At 43.9% G+C, this 19,874-nt stretch overlaps 1 protein-coding gene across 3 annotated transcripts in view; it reads left to right on the top strand.

The window, feature by feature from the left end:
• PHACTR1 (phosphatase and actin regulator 1) overlaps positions 1 to 19,874 on the top strand; it is a 545,598-nt gene that overhangs the window by 465,842 nt on the left and 59,882 nt on the right. For 2 of the 3 annotated variants that reach the window (XM_028479168.2, XM_028479166.2), the window contains exons 4-5: positions 6,604 to 6,771; positions 9,175 to 9,381. In XM_028479168.2, the coding sequence (XP_028334969.1) occupies positions 6,604 to 6,771; positions 9,175 to 9,381 (375 nt within the window). The remainder of the gene's footprint in view (positions 1 to 6,603; positions 6,772 to 9,174; positions 9,382 to 19,874) is intronic. The other variant, XM_028479167.2, reaches the window with a different exon arrangement.

The following is a 19,874-nucleotide window of genomic DNA, read 5'->3' as shown; positions in this document are numbered from 1 at the left end:
TTCTTGCATCTTCTCAATCTTTGCCTCCATTGTTTTTCCGAGGTCCTGGATCATCTTCACTTTCATTATTCTGAATTCTTTTTCTGGAAGTTTGCCTATCTCCACTCCATTTAGTTGTTCTTCTGGTGTTTTATCTTGTTCCTTCATCTGGTACATAGCCCTCTGCCTTTTCATCTTGTCTGTCTTTCTGTGAATGTGGTTATTGTTCCACAGGCTGCAGGATTGTAGTTCTTCTTGCTTCTGCTCTCTGCCGTCTGCTATCCTAGTTTTAAAGTTTTAGTTTTTTGATGTGTGTGAAATTTATTGCAATAATGGTTCAATATACAGCCGTAAAGCAATCCTTTCTACTCATATTCAACTATTATTTATCAAGTAAGCAATTCTTATCCAACTAGAAATACACTTCTAAACGCAGGCTTTAATATAAACCATAATGCATATCCTAGAAAATCAAATTCGGTGGTGAGCTCGTTACTGAGTCCAAGCTTGTACCGCTCGCTGTACCACAGGCCAGTAAATTGAGAGACGAGTTGTTAGGGCAAGGAATAGCAACTTTATTTAGGAAGCCAGCAGACTGAGAAGATGGTGGATTCGTGTCCCAAAGAACGTCTTCCCCAAGTTAGAATTCAGGCTTCTTTCCTACTCTAAGGGGAGGGGGTGTAGTTGGTTGGTGCAAACTTCTTGGTGCCAGAATCCTTTGTTCTTGCAGCTGTCCACATAGGTCCACATCCTATTACAATGTTCCTGTAAACCTCCAAGACAAATGTTGTTCTCTGTTCTGCAACTTTTTATCTCTTTATGATTGGAAGAATGTTACACCTTTAAAGGTCAGAGTCTTGAGAATGGGCTCTCCTGTATATCTCAGGCACTAGGCAACATTCTTAACTTGTAGCAAAAGCAATGGAATACAAAGGTTAAAAGAAACAGATCCAATATGGAGTCAGATTTGTTCTTCCCTATTAAAGGCTTAAGTTTATATTAAAGTATTTTTGCTTTTCAGAATTAAAATTGAGACTCTTTTATCTTAAGCTTCAAAGGGCCATGAACCCTGAGCTCTCTCAGAACAAAATGTCTAACTTTCATGCAGTTTTTACAAAGTAGAAACTGTTATCATGGAGGTATCCAGGAGAACCCGAAAGAATTCTTGTTGCCCGTTCCCCATGGCAACATTTATCTACTTATTAAAAAAAAAAAACTTGTTAACCTTAAGCTTTGAGAAATTTAATTGATCAGAAGTTGATGTCAATTGCCCTAAAACCGAGAGTATTCCTAAAGCAAAACAAATACCAATAACAAAACAAAACTTTTTTGGAATATAGTCACAAAGGTGACATCCAGTTATAGGTAGATGTAATTCCTCAATAAACTGAATTAGAGCAAAAACAATATTTTTAAATATATCTTTTGAGCCAATCCTCTGGAGCACAACTTTTATGTAGACTGTATTTTTAGAACATTAAGAGAACTTTATGCAAGACAAGATCCTCTACGTGATCTCCATCTATTCTGAGCACACACATCTTCCACCTTCCTTCACCTCTTATTTTTCTTCATCCATTTCTCAGGGCTTAACTTCTCACTCTTGCTTCTTTTTCTCAACTCTCACACCAGCTAACTTGCCCTAATTCCTCCCTGTCTGCCTTTGTGCATCATGTCTTGGCCCACTCTTTCCCCAAGGCATGTCTGTTTTCTCCTTAGCATTTAGCACAATGCCTGGCTTGTGGGAGGAGAGGCAGGGCAGGGTGTGGTTCAGCTCCAGGGTTTGGAGCCAGCAGACCTGGCAGTAGTTTCTCCATGTATATCCTAAGGAGCTAATAGCAAATCTATTTCTGACTGTTGGCGGTTTCTGGTATGTGATCCCTGTTGTTAATGATCAGGTCTCAACAGGTGTTTGTCAGTTGAGTGAATTCATTCACTCTCACCTTTCCCTTCACTCTCCTTGATTTGGTGTTAGCCTGATTGTACCAGAGTCTTCATTTCTTGTGCCCCACAAGAAAGAGAAGACAATGGCCGTGGCCAGTTCTCTATCTTAATCCATTGGCTTCTACCGCTCATCATTTAAGTCATGACATTGACCTGTACTCACTTCTGCATTCTTTTCTCTACCAGTTCTGTGACCTGATTTTACCTTTTTAGATATGTCTGCATCTGGCTTACATTTTACTTTTCTTCTCCACCCTATTGCTCTTTCCAGTCCCATTGTCCTTTGTGACAAGTTCATAATCCATGGTTAGACAATACAACCTCCTGCTTTCTCTTTGAGATTTAAATCAACCATCTTTGTTCCATGTTAGCCATGTGAACAACGTTCCCTGCCCTAAACCTCATCATGAAAAGCACTGTTGCTATTCCAAGTTATCCTGCCTGTCTGATCCTTACCTCCAGTCCAGTGGTTCTCTGAGTGTGGAACCCTGAGCAGCAAAAGCAGCTTTGGCATCACCCAAGAAGTTATTAGATATGCACATTCTCAGTCCCATCCCCAAACCTACTGGGTCAGAAACTCTGGGGATGAGGCCCAGTAATCTGTGTTTACTGCCCTCCAGGAAATTGTGATGCCCACTAAAGTTTGAGAACCATTGCCTTAACCCATCTAGTCTCCTGCCTTCTCCCTTCCTCCTATTCACACTTAATTAATTCTAGTAGGAAACGTTTTATGCTTGGAGGTAATTGCACCATTTTGAAAACCATTATTCCAGATAATTTTAGAAGATCATGTAAAACATCAAAATAATTTCCAATACTCAGTGAGCTCTTTCTTTTTCATCATAGCAAGAGACGGTGATGATCTAGATAGATGAAAGTACAAATAATCCATAAGACTCATTTTATTCAGGAGGGTTAAATTCTTCCTGGGGGGGAAAAACAGTTTTTCTCATAATGCTGATAAACAGAGCTGGCAAATAGTAAAAAGACATGGAGAGCCTAAACAGTCTTAGAGATGCAAACTATTTTATATAGAATGGATAAACAACAAAGTCCTACTGTATAGCACAGGGAACTATATTCAGTATCCTGTGATAAACCATAATGGAGAAGAATATGTAAAAGAACGTGTATATATATGTAAAAGTGAATCACTTTGCTGTACAGTAGAAATTAACACAGCATTGTAAATCAACTATATGTCAATTAAATAAATAGTCTTCAGATTAATCAAACTTGGAATTCCCAAGCATTAGGAATTCCCAGCTAATTCCTTAGCTTGGTGATGAGTATAAGGAGTCCATTACATTAATGCTTCTGCTTTTGTGTATATTTGAAAATGTCATAAGAATTTTAAAATAACAGTTACTTCACAGTTGCAGCATCATTTTATCTCCATGTTACATGAATCCAAATCAGATTTCAGTTTTGTCACTTCCCATCTTAGTTAGTCATAAATGATATTAATAATAAATTTGTACCTATTGCATGGTTTTAATTTATTTCTACCAGATATGTATATACATATAGGTATGTAAGTAGGTAGGTCAATAGATAAAACATGGTTATTAATGTAAATGTTGAGGAAATGACCAAAAGCTAAGAAATTTGTGTGGTCTGTATATTGCTGCTGTGTAAATTGACAAACCCTGTAGAAAAACAATTTCACAAGATCTAGGTTTGTGTCACTAGACATTAAAATAGTAATACACATAAATTTCATTTACTGGAATCTCTCCTAAAGGGGGAGAATTCTAATTGCAGAAAATATTTTATACAGGAAGGTAGTCAGCAGAGATTTCTGTTTTCACAATAGTATAAAACATTGGAACTCCCTTTGTGACCAACCACAGAGAGATAACTAAATAAACATATGTATATTCATTCAGTATAATTATTAAATGATAACTATACAAATTATAATGCTTATAAAAGTTTTAAAAAACAAAACACAAAATAAAATTTGTTACAACTATGGAAAATATTGAAAAACAAATTTTCTGTTAGGGTAGAGATATGATCAGTGTCTTATTTCTTCTTTTTTTCTCCTATTTTCATTTTTTTAATGGAAATATGTATTTAGAAATTATGACAGTGGAATTTGCAAGATTGTTTCCTCTCCCAAGTGGTTTGAGCCTTTGTGATTTAGTAAAGGCACTTTTAATCCATAGGGAGCTAAATTTTTTGAGAGTTAATCCGTCCCAAGAGGAGTGAGTAATATTGCTTCTCTGTTACTACCAAAACTTCTAGCACTAAGCTAACTGCCTTGATGAAACTGAGATTCATAGAATCTAACGTAATGCAATTTCTGTTGTATCTTTCTTTTTCCTAATATTGCATCTATGGTACTTTTAACAGTTAAAATGTATAGCAATCATTCCATCACATCTTTGCCCCAAAGAAGCAGAACATGGCAACAGCCCTGAAACCCCTTCCTCCTCTGGTTGTCTTATCCAAGACTTTTACTACACTTGGAACATCAGAAATCAAAGTGGTTTCCCAGAGATGTATTAAACCTAATGGCAGCTACATCATTATTCCACCAACTGGGAATTTGAAGTAGAGCTACTTCCCACGGTGTCCGTTTGAACAAGCTAAACCAAAGCATATTAAGGGGACCAGGGACCATCCATTATGGGATGTTGATGCATTAACGCTCACACCCACAGCCCTTCCCATCCTGGGTACGCTCAGTTCAGCTGTGTACTTTCCATAGCATTGGCCTGAGAGTCTGCACTGCTCTTCTCTTATTAATAAGAAGTAGTCATATTGTTAATCACAATTATCGTGACTGCTATTACCATTTGAGACACATAAAAAGGCCAAGTGAAAAGAAGCGAAAAAACCCCACAATCTTCAAGAATCAGTGCTTTCTATGGTCTGCTTCAGATGATTTTTTGGTGTCCATTATATATATATATTTTTTCTATGTTTATAAAAAATTCAGGTCAAATATCATATGTCCTTGAACCATATGCTATCTAAAGCCTGTTGGTTTGTAAATTGCTCTGTTGAACATACATTTCATCAGGCCAATTCTAATTGGAGGCAAAGGGAGTGGGGCAGAGGAATCTTTTGCGGCCATATTATCACTGTGTATAAAATTAAAGCCTTGGGAGGAACATAGCAAAAGGAGAGGATTATTTATCCAAGATTAACCTTGGAGTCATTTTACTGTTTTATTTCTACAAGTAAATTATCCATCTTCCCATTTTAAGGCAGGTAATTGCTTTGCTGGCTTCTGTGCTTCTGCCGAAACATAACTTAGAGTCTTTCATCTGGATATTTATTCATCTGACTGGAATAGCTTTCAGTCCTCTTTAAAAATTAATTTGACTTTAATGTCTAGTTATCTAGGACTCCCCTGGGCTAGGATGAAATCACACTGGGGGAATTTTGATTTGACAAACGGCCATTGTGCAGGAGGCTTTGATCCTCCACCATGGTGTTAACTAGCTGCTCCTTGTCTTGCTGAGCTTTGAGCAAGATCAAAGTCTGCACCCCAGCGGGCAGGATCACTGGTGGGCACTGGAAGAATCCTGGCACCTCCCAGAGTCTTTGAGCTGCTGCAGCCCTTCAGCTAGAGCTTAGAACCCTGCTAAACATCTAGAGAAATTGGATGTGAGCAGAGTTAAAGAGAAGACAGGGTGAGTTTTTCCTAGGGCCTTGGTGTACCGTGTCCTGGTGCTTGTTGAGTGCTGGAAGCCCTTTGCTCTTCAAAGTAGGAATTCCTGTCCTGATTTTCCAATCTCTGAGTCCTGCTCGGGTTTTCCAAGTTTTCAAAAATTATGAAGAAAAATTTATTTTCATTTTCATTTAAAAAACACATAGAAAATATGGTATTGATTTTTACAATTTTTAAAATTTTTAAAAATTGGAGTATAGTTGATTTACAATATCATGTTAGTTTCAGATGTGTACAGCACAGTGATTCAATTATACATATATATGTGTGTTTGTGTGTGTGTGTGTGTGTGTATATACACCCACACACATATATTCTTCTTATATATGTGTACACACTTTTTTATATATGTATGTACACACACACATATATTCTTTTTCAGATTCTTTTCCCTTATAGGTTATTACAAAATGTTGAAACTAGTTCCCTGTGCTATACAGTAGGTCCTTGTTGTCTGTCTACTTTATATATGGTAGTGTGTATATGTAAATCCTAATTTATCCCTCCCCACCCCCTTTCCCCTTTGGTAACCATAAGTTTGTGTTCTGTGTGTGTGAGTCTCTGTAAATAAGTTCATTCATATCTTTTTTTTTTAGATTTCACATATAAGCAGTATCATATTTGTCTTTCTCTGTTTGGCTTACTTCACTTAGTATGATAATCTCTAGGTCCATCCATGTTGCTGCAAATGGCATTATTTCATTCTTTTTTATGCTTGAGTAATATTGCATTGTATATATGTACCATATCTTCTTTATCCATTCATCTGTCAATAATTAGAAGAATGGAGAGAAAACAGGCTTATCGCTGAAGATCACTGGAAATCGTTGCCCTGGTGGTTAGATGCCTTAAAAGCAAAAGAACAAGTGTAGACTTTCCATACTGGCCTTGATACAGATTGTTCAAAAGCACTAGACTCAGGTAGCAGGCTGTAAGTGTCACCCTTGCCTGGAAGGCAGGCGTGGTCTAACTCTGCGATCTCCTCGCTCTGACAGACGGGGAGCTCTCCATATCGAATGAAGATGACTCCCTGGAAAACGGGCAGTCCCTGAGCTCCAGCCAGCTATCTCTGCCCGCCCTGTCCGAGATGGAGCCAGTCCCGATGCCCAGGGATCCCTGCTCATACGAGGTGCTCCAACCTTCCGACATCATGGATGGGACAGGTAATGCCCCTGGTAGACATGGAACTGGTCCCCAGCTTGCGGTGTTAGGGGCCTTCGGCCCGGCTGGACTTTGGCTTCTATTTTGAACCACCCTGAACATAAGGATCTCCTGGAAATGGGGCTGAAAGTGACCAGTTAGTACATGCTGAGTGTAAAAATATGGAGGATGTGTCCATTTATTTTTCTACAGTCTTTAAAAACATTTTTATAATCTTAATCTCTTTAAAGAAGGTATGTCTTGTTTTGTAATACTGATGATCTAAAATGTCTGTTTTCTAACCCTCATTTCTGTTAAGATAAAGCTAAAGAGTCCTGTGCTTCTGTAGGGTACCTGTCTAAGTCCACCTGGTCACAAGGCCCTGGTATGCCTTTGAATCCTAATCCCAATATACCAGTTAATAGTTATATCGATTTAGTAAATTGTACCCATTTACTGTATAAAATCAATTAATGTGTTAATTATCTACAATTTGCCGGTATCCTGCTGACAGATAATGTTGATGCCATCTGTCACTCCCTCTTTGGTCCAAAGCCCTCTGAGTGGCCGATACTCACTCCCTCACAGGGTTTGCAGAGTGGTCCTCATTAGCCAGAAGAATGGCACCCTCCCGACAGCCAGTAAGGAGAGGTCCTTGCTGTCAGGAGACAAGCCTGGGGGATGGGGCCTCTGGGAATATCTGGAGGCTGGGTAGAGAGGCCACGGCCTTCCCCCACACCGTGTGCAAAGTCTGCATCACGGAACTCGGACGGGAGGCGATCAGGATGGTGTTTCAGAGTCAGCGCCATGCTTCGCTTTGGGACCCCCAGTGATGACGTCACTGCTCCATCCGTGTGTCCAGCACTGGTGATAATAGTGTCCCCTGAGACAGGGGAGAACCTAGTTCTCCTGAGGATTGTGTACGGGGCTTTGACTGCCGGAAACACTGCTACCCAGCGTAGGGAGAAGGAAGAGGGCAGGGGAGGCTTTCTTCCTGTAGCAGTGATGGGGAGGGGGAGATATGCATCTGAGTTGCATTCCCCCCCCCCTCCCCAAGCTGGGGAGATTGTTCCAACTACAGCAGTAAATTGAGACTTCTTCCCAGCCTTCCTTGTGACGTTGGGATCAGATGGATGTGGCTGCTGTAGTGAGATGTGTCATCCCAGGGAAGTCGTAGAGTCTCATTCTGTCATTGGCCAGGTTGCCAGCATGGTACGAGAGCCTGTGCTACCACCCGGGACGGGACAGCTCTTAACTGGAGCCGGTCCTGGTCGCCCCGCCCTCTGCCAGCCCCGCCCTCCTCCGCCCGCCCCGCCCTCCTCCGCCCGATGGATGTGGCTGCTGTAGTGAGATGTGTCATCCCAGGGAAGTCGTAGAGTCTCATTCTGTCATTGGCCAGGTTGCCAGCATGGTACGAGAGCCTGTGCTACCACCCGGGACGGGACAGCTCTTAACTGGAGCCGGTCCTGGTCGCCCCGCCCTCTGCCAGCCCCGCCCCCCTCCGCCCGCCCCGCCCTCCTCCGCCCGCCCCGCCCTCCTCCGCCCGCCCCGCCCTCCTCCGCCCGCCCCGCCCTCCTCCGCCCGCCCCTCCATGAGGGAGAGGAGGAAGCAGGCCCGGTGCAGAGCAAAGAGAAATGGGCAAAACCGAAACCAGAAAACCATGCTTCTGGCGAGTGCAAGAGCAAGGAAGGTGGAAGATGAAAAGGTGTTGATCTGGAGCATCCTTCACCTTATCCAGGTGTATCGGAGCTGGTGGGGGCAGGAAGGTGCCCCTAAAACTGCAGAGCACCCCCAGGATGCTGCTGCCCAGCTCGGATGGCCCCAAACCTAGAGGAGCAGCCGCTGCCCCCGGCATGTGGGGATCACCTGCCCAGTGTCAGCCTCTAGGCTGTCCTCAGACCCGGGGAGCAGGGACACAAGGAGACCCAGCAGGCAAGAACAAGACCCCGGAATGCCTTCGCTCTTCCTTCCCAGCAAAGGGCAAACAGGCCCAAAGGAAGATGCCAGCGTTTGGTGCTGGTCTGGTTCAGAGGGGGCTCCTGGTCCTTGATCCACTACACCTGCCATCTGTTGGTGGTCGCTGTGGTCCCAGGAGTCACATTTTGCAGCCCCCGTAGAATTTGCATTATACACACCAAGGTTGAAGGGATGATGGTTTGAGGAAGTGTCCTCTTTTTTCTTCTCCCTCCTGCTCCTTCCAGCTCTCTCTGTTTTCTGTCTCTCCCTCCCCCTACTTCCCTCACCCTCACCGTGGCTTCACTGGATCGCTGGCGTCCTCTTGAACACCCCACGCGGCTGCGACGGCCTGGGGCAGTCGGTGCTCTGCTGTGTCGCTAACCCTGTCCTGTGTGCCCCCCGGCTTCCGCCGGCCGCCCCTGCACTGCGTTTGTGTAATGTCGCTGTGTGTCATGTGGTTGTCCCCTCAGTGTCTGAAGAGAGCCCCTCTGCCAGTGAGTCTGGAGTCCTCCTGCCCCAAGATCCTTCAGCCAAACCCGTCCTGCTCCTGCCCCCCAAAAAACCTGCTGCTTTCCCTGGACACCATGAGGAGACCCCAGTGAAGCAGCTCTCTCTCCTCAAGCAACCCCCTGCCCTGCCTCCCAAACCCACTGCCAGGATTGCCAACCACTTAACAGGTGAGTCAAGATGTCTTCTGGGGACCCGCAGCCGTGCCTTCCCTTCAAGGGATCCTTTCTTGTGCTTTTTCTTTTTCTCTGGGGCCCGATGCACCTCTTTGGCAAGGTCGCTCTGTGGGACATTTGGGGGTTTCTGTGTGTGTCTTGGTACCTGCCGTCGTGACCTGGGTTTGTGTGTTCGTGTCCAGAAGCATGCGATATACACCTGCCAGTCCTAGGCTAAGAGGCTGCAGTCGTGTGCATTTGTAAACGTGTACATTGGCATTTATGTGGCTAAGTAAAGATTACTTGCCCATGTAGGTGAATTAGATTCGCCATCAGAATCTTTGCAGAGATAAAGAGTAGCGCCTGCTCCCTTCATAATGAGTTTGCCAAAGCTTTAAATTTTTTGTCTTTAAATAATTGATCTGAAGCCCAGTGTATTTCTTCTGTTAAAATTTATGTCTGTGCTATTCTTTTTGGGGGAGAAAAAAAAAAAAAAAAAGCAAAGACAGTAATTTGCAGAGTATTGTGGGAAATACTTTTAGAGAAGAGCAAGCTGAGGAATGTTGTCCTAAAATAACTTTTTTAAAATTGAAGTATAGTTGATTTACAATATTGTGTTAGTTTCAGATATACAGCAAAGTGACTCAGTTATATATTTCTTTCAGATTATAATCGGGATTAACAGATACAAACTACTATATACAAAATAGATGCACGACAAGGATTTACTGTATAGCACAGGGGCCTATATTCAGTATCTTGTAATAACCGGCAATGATTTTATATTTTCATTGTTCAAGTGCTATTTAACAAATGCACCCACGGTTATTAAATTGAGCATTTAGTGAAATTGTACTTCACCGCACATTAGCACACGAATCGGTCATGACTTTGTGATTTAAGGTTGTGGTGTAATCAGAGATTCAAGATTTCAGAGGGGTGTTTCTCCACCCTTGATAATAATCCCACCTGATACTGATCAACTGCCTTTTTTTACAATATGTTTGCTATTTTTAGAAATAGTCTCTAATTGATCTCTATATACTTTTGTAAGATGGGATGGGGATGAAAGAATATTCACCTGTTTTATCATTAAAAACCTGAGGTTCGGGCTTCCCTGGTGGCGCAGTGGTTGAGAGTCCGCCTGCCGATGCAGGGGACGCGGGTTCGTGCCCCGGTCCGGGAGGATCCCACGTGCCGCGGGGCGGCTGGGCCCGTGAGCCATGGCCGCTGAGCCTGCGCGTCCGGAGCCTGTGCCGCGCGACGGGAGAGGCCGCAGCGGTGAGAGGCCCGCGTACCACAAAAAAACAAAACAAACAACAAACAAACAAAAAAACCTGAGGTTCAAGAAAATAAGTGACTTTTCCAGGGCTGCCAGGAATTCTGCAGTAGAGCCACAATTAGACCCTGTGTTTCCCAACTCCTAGTTCAGTGAATGTTGTTTCCATGGTGGCAGGATGTCTCTCACATGACACTGAGTTTTATTAGGTTACAATTCAAATATAAGTTTGTGTCAAGCTCCTCTATCAATGTACACATCCATCCAAGTCAGGGTTTGTAGTTCAGAAGAGCAAATTTCCTTCTAAAGGGACCGTTCAACACATTAGTAACACTTTAGTGCCCCCAAATTTAAATGCGTAGAAAACCACAAAGGAAGAAAAGCCCTTGTAAGCCTCCCTCTAAGACATAACCACTGTCCTTCTATCATTTATCTAATAAAAATCAAATACTACTGTACATTTTCTTTTATCACCTGCTTTTTGCTCTCAGTGATGACTTATGAAGGTTCGGGCTCCCCTGGTGGCGCAGTGGTTGAGAGTCCGCCTGCCGATGCAGGGGACGCGGGTTCGTGCCCCGGTCCGGGAGGATCCCACGTGCCGCGGGGCGGCTGGGCCCGTGAGCCATGGCCGCTGAGCCTGCGCGTCCGGAGCCTGTGCCGCGCGACGGGAGAGGCCGCAGCGGTGAGAGGCCCGCGTACCACAAAAAAACAAAACAAACAACAAACAAACAAAAAAACCTGAGGTTCAAGAAAATAAGTGACTTTTCCAGGGCTGCCAGGAATTCTGCAGTAGAGCCACAATTAGACCCTGTGTTTCCCAACTCCTAGTTCAGTGAATGTTGTTTCCATGGTGGCAGGATGTCTCTCACATGACACTGAGTTTTATTAGGTTACAATTCAAATATAAGTTTGTGTCAAGCTCCTCTATCAATGTACACATCCATCCAAGTCAGGGTTTGTAGTTCAGAAGAGCAAATTTCCTTCTAAAGGGACCGTTCAACACATTAGTAACACTTTAGTGCCCCCAAATTTAAATGCGTAGAAAACCACAAAGGAAGAAAAGCCCTTGTAAGCCTCCCTCTAAGACATAACCACTGTCCTTCTATCATTTATCTAATAAAAATCAAATACTACTGTACATTTTCTTTTATCACCTGCTTTTTGCTCTCAGTGATGACTTATGAACTGGTTCTCATGTTAGTAAATATTCCACAACGTGATTTTGTTAGCTACGTGGTGGGGGTCCCGATTTACATGATGGACCCCTTAAGAGGTTTCCATCTTCCGTATTGTAAAAAACACAACATCTCAGCAGTGTGCATGTATTTTTATAAGCATCTCTGAGTTTTTCCTCACTTATTCCTGGTATGAGAATTGCTAATTCTAATTCTGGAAATAAATTATGTACGTTTTACGGGCTATGTACCTTTTAAGACTTAGATGCCAGATTTCCCTTGAGAAAGATTAAATGTTGAAAAACAAACTCCCGCATGTAGTACATAGTTATTCAGCACATGTAACTCTAGGCAGAATGCTGTGCTAGGTATCAAAGTGGGTACAAATACATGAGGGTTCAGTGCATATGTATATGATATATATATACGGATATGAATATATATATTTTAAATACCCCCAAAATAGAGCGCCAGAATAACTACTGTTGGGTGTAATACTTGCAGTTCAGCACAAGGTGATAGAAGGGTTCTAGGAGAGCCTGAAACTTGAGCCCACCCTTAAAGCATGAAGGACTTTTCTAGAGAATGAGGAAAGAACATTCCAGAAAAGACCTGCACAAAGGCTCAGAGGTGGCCATGCTTCGGGCTGGTGACAAAGGGGCTGAGCTGGGGTGGAGGGTCCGTCTTGGGGTGTATTGAGAGAGCGCGTCCACCAGGTAGGGCATGTGAGGATTTAGATTTTATTCCCGTGGCAGCGGAGAGCCTTCAGAGGTTTTTGAGCTGGGGAGTGGGTAGTATGATGAAAACTAGACTTTAAGGTATACTCCTGGGTCACTGTGTAGAATGAACAGGAAGAGGGGAAGGTTGAAGGCCCAACAGAGAAGCCGCCGAGGCCTGCCCTGTGTCTCGTTCTCCAAAATCACTAGTTGAATTAAACCGAACAATTTGAGGCAGGGAGACACTTTAAGAGGCCGCTCCAGTTGTTGTAACAGAAGCTCAAAGCATCTGGCTGATGGCAGTGGGAAGAGAGAGAATGGACCAGTAGACAAGACATTTTAAAAGAAGAATTGACAGCATTTTTTTAAACTAACATTAAGTTAAATCTAATTTATCTAGTTACCCATTTAATAGACGCACATGTCAGCTTCAGCCATGAGCCCAGAACTTGGGTAGCCTGGTATCCGCAGGCCTCTCTTGCTCTATTAGCCCAGTCTCCCCAGCTTCTGTTGTTCTTTCCCCAAGAGAGTGTATTTTATCTATTTTCTGTATATCTCACCCCCCTAGAGCTTGGGTCAAATGGATAAAAATACGTAAAAGCTGATGACCCTTACCATATTGTACCTGGTAGCCTCTTAAATATGATGAATGCAAGACGGGTATAGGGGTGTGTGGACTGCAAGTCTGGTGCTTTCCTTTTGGGTTTAAACTCCAGTAGACTTGCTTAATTTTTGTAAGTCAACAATCAGTCATAATGAATCTGCATCACCATGAGGCAGCCCCATTTACCCTGTTCTCTTACTCATTAGAGGCACCTGGGCCATGTGAGCAGGAATTAATAGACTGAGAATTCTAGAACTCTTGAGACTTGAGAGTTTTAGCGTGTTCTCAGTGTCTGTCGTTCTGTTGACATTTTTGAAAGGAAACAGACAACAACTTGAAAGGCACTGAGCATGGCTGGTAAAGAGTGACAGTGGTTACTGGTCCAGTAGATACTGGAGGAAGCGTGAGCCTGGGCTGAGGCTACATCTGGGTGCACGATCAGGGAAAGATATGCAGAAATATCTCTGCTTTGGCATTTGCTTCCATTTGACCAGGAAAATCATAATTAACTTGGAGACTATTTGCCTTATGCGTTTTCTCTGTTCTTTAGCCAGATAGAGGGAAGCCCTCTTGCTCTCCCAAACTCCTCTTCTCTTGTCATCCTCGTCCTTCTTATCTCCAACGTCAGTATGCACAGCGGCCTGTATCAGAGGGTCAGGAGTTGTTGGGTGTCCTCTTCCCTTCCATTCTGGAAGGAGAGTGCCCAGCAGAGCTGGTTGCATAACCAATATGATCTGAGATAATGATTCTCAAAACGCATCCTTCTTGGAATAATGGCTGACCCCAGAGGAAAAGGGTAGCGGAAGCAAAAAATACTGTCTCCTACTTTTCTAAGTCTCCGTCAGTCGCCTCTCCAGCCATCCTGGCTCCAGGAGTCAAATGTTAAACATTGCGTGAATAATCCAGTCCTTTGGCATAAGGTACCTGTGATTAGGTACCCCACAAGTGCCACTGGAATGAAGGATAATCAACTTCTGTGATAGCTGAGCTTCACAGTCTGACAGTCACACTTGGGTAATAGTGGAAGCTGCCATTTTGGGAGAAATTTACAATGTACCATTTAGTCCTATGAGGTAGATACTATTTTCTTTATTCCTTCCTTTTCATAGAGGAGGAAAATGAAATTCAGAGAAGTTAAATTACTCAGTCATGGTGACGTAGCTAGTAAGTCCAGAGACAGACTCTAACCCATTTTGTTTTACCCCAGAACCCTCCTCTTAACCATTAGTTTATACCATCTCTACTACGATACCTATTCTTAAAATTCGTCACAACGGAATCATTAGTTTTCTTTGGGTTTTGTTTGTTTATTTTTTGTTTTGGTTTGCTTTTTTATTTTCTCTTTGGTTTTTAATCTGTTTAAGAAATTAGAAAATCTGCTTTGTTTGTATAACTCAAAGACAAAAAAAATGGTCCAGTCTTTCAAAAATAAGTAATGTTCTTAAGGCACTCGATTATAAAGAGTTTCAAAGAACATGCTAGAAAGAGACAGTCTAAGAATCAAGAACGGGGCAGATCACATGGGAAGCACTTGACCGCAGTTAGAAACCGACAGCTCAGCAAAGAAAGGGAATTCTTGCTGATCCTTAGAAACAAGCCCTTCTGCTAATGTGGACGGGCCCAGGGTATAGTTGCACTGTCTTTAGAACCTGAAATACAGGGAAGCTTACTGTATTATCAGAACTGGTCGATTGCTAGTTTCGATGTTACGAAGTATTTGCAACTGCACATTTCCCTGCCAGAGAGCAGCCATGCCCCGTGGTATTTTTTCAGCCCCAGCACGTGTCTAGTGAGAATCCTCTATGCAGAGCTTGTCAAGGTAAAACCAGTATTTCTATTTAGAGCTGTCTCTCTAGTTTTGAGGACAGTGTCTACAGTGGGCTGTTCTATACCCACATTCTGATCTGTAATTTCATTAGGTTTCTCTGTCTCCATTTCTCCCCAATATATCCCACCCCACCCTCCTTGTTCTCCTCTTTCAGCTTCCTCTCCAACCCTCCAAAATCATCTAACTACTTTTGTCTCTGTCCTTGCCTTCCCTTCTGGTATTCTACTCAGAAAGTGATGATTAGACCATTGAGACCCTGGACCTCATCTGTGCTTTTAAACGGAAAAAATGAATCATAACCCAGAGGCCTCATAAAGAGGTTTAAAGTTCACAATCTCTTGATAACTGATATTTTGAAGGAATGGGAAATGTGCCTGAATTTACTCTTTATACTCATTTCTCCATAGTATTCCGGTCTTGATTTTCTTTTCTCAAAATGCAGAAATTCTTTTCTTAGTGCATCTAAGGACTATCTATGGATTAAAGCATGTTTAAAAGGATGCTTTCTGCTCTGACATCTATGATCAAGACAAAGATCGCAACAAAATACCTTTCTTTTTTTGGAGCGCTGCTAGGTTGGAGATTTAATTCACTTGGCACTTTTCTTTTGGTGGTGAAAACACATAATGTAAAATTTACCACCTCAACCATTTTTAAGTGTACAGTCAGTAATGTTATGTATAATCACATTGTGCAACAGATTTCCAGAACTTTTTCATCTTGCAAAATTGAAATTCTGCCTATTACAAACACCCGTTTCTCTTTCATCTCCCCTTAGCCCCTGGGAACCTCCATTTTACTCCTTGTTTCTATGAATTTGACTGCTCTAGGTACCTCATATAAATGGAATCATACAGTATTTTTCTTTTTGTGACTGGCTTTTTTCACTTAGCGTAATGTCCTTAAGGTTCGTGCATGTTGTGGCCTGTGACAGGATTCCTTCCTCTGTAAGGCTGAATGGCACTTATACTTTGTGTATTTAACGTGAAGATGTATAAACATGGTTCTAAAGAAATTCAAATAGTAAGAGATCAAATCCTTTGGGAGGAATCAGGAAAAGCATCATGGAGGAGGGTGTATGTTTAAGACAGGCCATAAAGGTCAGCACAATTAGTAGGGATGGGTGAGGGGCTTTCCAGGAAATGGGAAGCAGGGCTCACAGAGGCACATGCATGCAGGGCATAGCACGTTCAAGACATAGCAAATAGCGCAGCTTGGCAGGGATGTGGGATTCCTGTAGGGAAGTCAAGAAAGATCAGTCCAGCAGTGGGTTGAGGGTAACTGTGGAGAACCTTGAAAGCCACAACGAGGAATTTAACTTTGGAGGAGGAAGAGGGCGTCTTTTGTGGACTTTTAGCAGCATTGGCTTGATTTCAACCCAGCCTGTCTCCTTGATGTTTGGATACGATGGATGCTACTGCTGTTGGATGGATTTACAACCGGATGGGTGAACGTACCTGGGGCCGCCCGGCGTCAACCTGAAATTGCAGAGGGCGCCAAGCGGCTGCCCTTGGCTCTGCCTCTTGGACGTTGTTTCAGTGTCCCAGGTCTGCCTCGTTCCCTGCTGTGTCCTTAGCTAGTGCTGTTCAGCAGCAGGACCGGGGGCCATGAGAGGCATAGAGCCCCGCCGCAGAGGCACTGAAGGAGGAGCTGGATGATCATTTGCCCATGAGTTCATAGCAGGACACTTGCTTCTTTGGGAGAAGCTGTGCACATTGTTCTCCGGCTCTGAGTGCTGCTGAAAATGAAATCTGATTCTCGTGGGTTCTGTGGTGTCTGAAGGAAACATGATAACCTAGGTAGAAAAGCAACTTCCCGTAAGGGTAGCAGTTAGAACATGACAGTCATCCATCGGGCAAACTTGTGGTCCAGGCTTAGGTGTCAAGGGAGTACACTCGGAATTTCATGGGGATATGGGGATACCCTGCAGATGGTTAGACCAGCTACCACCATCAGTATAAATGCAAGAAATCTGAGTGTGTCCTCTGACAGTGAATAAATATCATGCATCAGATGGATGTAGGGTTAGAGATGAACTGTAGCTGTCCTCATCTGCCTTTATAAGATTTATGGATCTAGGGACTTCCCTGGTGGTGCAGTGGTGAAGAATCCGCCTTCCAGTGCAGGGGACGCGGGTGCAATTCGTGGTCGGGGAACTAAGATCCCACATACCTTGGGGCAACTAAGCCCGCGCACCACAATTACTGAGCTTGTGCGCCTCAACTAGAGCCCGTGTGCCACAAACTACAGAGCCCAGGTGCTCTGGAGCCCACGTGCCACAACTACAGAGCCCATGTACCACAACTAGAGAAGAGAAAAGCCTGCATGCCACAACTAGAAAGAAGCCTGTGCGCCACAACTAGAGAGCCCACATGCTCTGGAGCCCACGCACCACAACTAGAGAAGAGAAAAATCCGCACACCACGATTAGAGAGAAGCCCGCGCACTACAACGAAGACCCGACGCAGCCAAAAAAATAAAATAAAATAACATAAAACATTTTTTAAAAGAAAAAAAAAAAGAATCCTCTCTAGGGCCCACATGCTGCAACTACTGAGCCCGAGTGCTGCAACTACTGAAGCCCGTGCGCCGCAACTACTGAAGCCCGTGCGCCTAGAGCCCATGCTTCGCAACAAGAGAAGCCACGGCAATGAGAAGCCCGCGCATCGCAAGGAAAAGTAGCCCCCGCTCGCCACAATGAAGACTCGATGCAGCCAAAAATAAATGAAAAATAAATTAAGACTTAAAAAAAAAAGATTTATGGATCTAGCTTGAACTTCTTGATACCTTCACCATGAATGTACTATCTCTTAATCGGGATATGCTCTAAGTAGTATTTCATTGTATGTGATCTAAATTTACTGCTTAAAACTTCACAGATAGATCCCCTGGTTCCCGTGTTCTGAGACCAGGCGCACACGTGTATGTTTGCCTCCACGACTTTGTGATTTTGATTTGACTCGCTCTCAGCTTTTGCCTGGATGCTCAAGATAGCAGTCCTCCCTGGTGGGCACCGTCCAATCCAGGCTCCTTTCCATTGCCCATTCTGGACCTTCTTGCCTGCCTTTACACCTGTCTCGTGGAAGGCTCGTGTTCAACCACCCAGTTATCAATTGCCTGGCCGTCTACTTGCCTGGTCTCCCTGGGAGCATTAGCACTAGTCTGCACTGCTGCAAAAATAAATGATAGAGGGCTTCCCTGGTGGCGCAGTTGTTGGGAGTCCGCCTGCCGAGGCAGGGGACGCGGATTCGTGCCCCGGTCCGGGAGGATCCCACGTGCCGCGGAGCGGCTGGGCCCATGAGCCGTGGCCGATGGGCCTGCGCGTCCGGAGCCTGTGCTCCGCAACGGGAGAGGCCACGGCAGTGAGAGGCCCGCGTATCGCAAAAAAAATAAAAAATAAAAAAAGATAAATGATAGAATGTGTTTTTATCAGTGACTTACAATTTCTAACAAAATACTGATCTTACAGACAGGTGTTTGTTCTTGTGATGATAAGGACATCTGCAGTTTTGACTCGAGAGCAGTTTCCCGACAATGAATAAGGTGTGGTTTGACTTTTACAAAATCGAATGTAGTTGTGGCAGAGCTGACATGCCCAAGTGACCCAGCTAGCTGGTGAGCCACGCCTGCGCTGCCCTGTGTCACCATCTCAGGGTGACTCACTTCCCTACTTGCTGTCATCTCCCCAGGTGGCCTTGGGAAGGGTCCCTTTAAAAACAAAAATGTGTCTTTGTGGAAAGTGGCTGTGAAACAGTCAGGTGCTGGTGATGCGTATATGATCCTGGCCCTCATTTTAGGATTCTGGAAGGTCTCAGGACACAATCCCCACAACGTCAGGTGTTTGCTGAGGTTTCCGTGTGCTGGGCTGGCTTAGGAGAGCAAGCCAGGCTGAGGGCATTAAATACACATCACTTGATACTCTTCTAGCCCTTTCACCAGGAGGGGTCAGTCAACACATTTTTGCGTTTCCAGGCATCTGGCCCCCCCCAAAAAAAAGGCCAGACTACCTTAAAATCCCCAGGATGACCCAAAGTGATTGGCGGGGCTCCTATGAACAATTGTCTTATCGCCAGGGGAATCTGATTCTGTGGTTTCGTGGTACTGGACTCTTATTTAAGTTCTAAGTACACTTCTTACAGACTCTTCATGTCCTTGGATGGATGCCTGTATCTATGAAAGGAGATCAGAGATTCTAACCCACTAGAACCAGGTGGCAAATGACTGAGAAATTCTTACAACACTTTTGTTCATTAAGACGTTAAGTGCTACTATCATTGGCAAGTGTATCTGAATCGTCTATTATAAAGTTGTAAATGCTTCTCCAGCTTCTCCAGCTGTTGTTAATTTAAAAAGTGAGGAGAGAGGCTAGGGGTGTATTCATTTAGCCCAGACTCATTCAGTGTATAGACTACAGTCCTCTGGCACCAGTCTCAACTACAAAAGTAATCGGGGGTTTTCGCTTTCTTGTGTGAAGTCATAAGCCAGAGGTGTGTCAGGTTTGGAAATATAGCCCCCTTGGGTTTTCTGGCTCTGTGACGTAGTTTGGGTTTATTTTTCTCATTCTCCGGAACTGGTTGGTTTTGCTCTTTCCACTTCATCAGCAGAGACAGTTTTATGAATATACTGCATCTCGATCAGTCTGGCTGCCAAAGACTCATCCATTTTAAGTCAGCAAGCAGAGAGCTTTGTGTATGCCCCAGCAGGAGCAGCCACTATCGTTATAAATGCAAGAGGTCGTGTGTGTCCTCCCAGAATCCGTAAATGTCGTGCAGCAGAGAGGGGCAAAGTATTGTATTCAGGGAGGTGCTATCAAGGTAAAGAAGGCATTTTTTTTTTTTTTTTTTTTTGCGGTACGCGGGCCTCTCACTGCTGCGGCCTCTCCCGTTGCGGAGCACAGGCTCCGGAC

This window comes from Physeter macrocephalus, chromosome 18, assembly GCF_002837175.3.
Source record: "Physeter macrocephalus isolate SW-GA chromosome 18, ASM283717v5, whole genome shotgun sequence".
In the NCBI taxonomy this organism is placed as follows: Eukaryota; Metazoa; Chordata; class Mammalia; order Artiodactyla; family Physeteridae; genus Physeter; species Physeter macrocephalus.
Note: the sequence above shows the minus strand (reverse complement) of the source record. Positions and strands in the feature narration are given on the sequence as shown.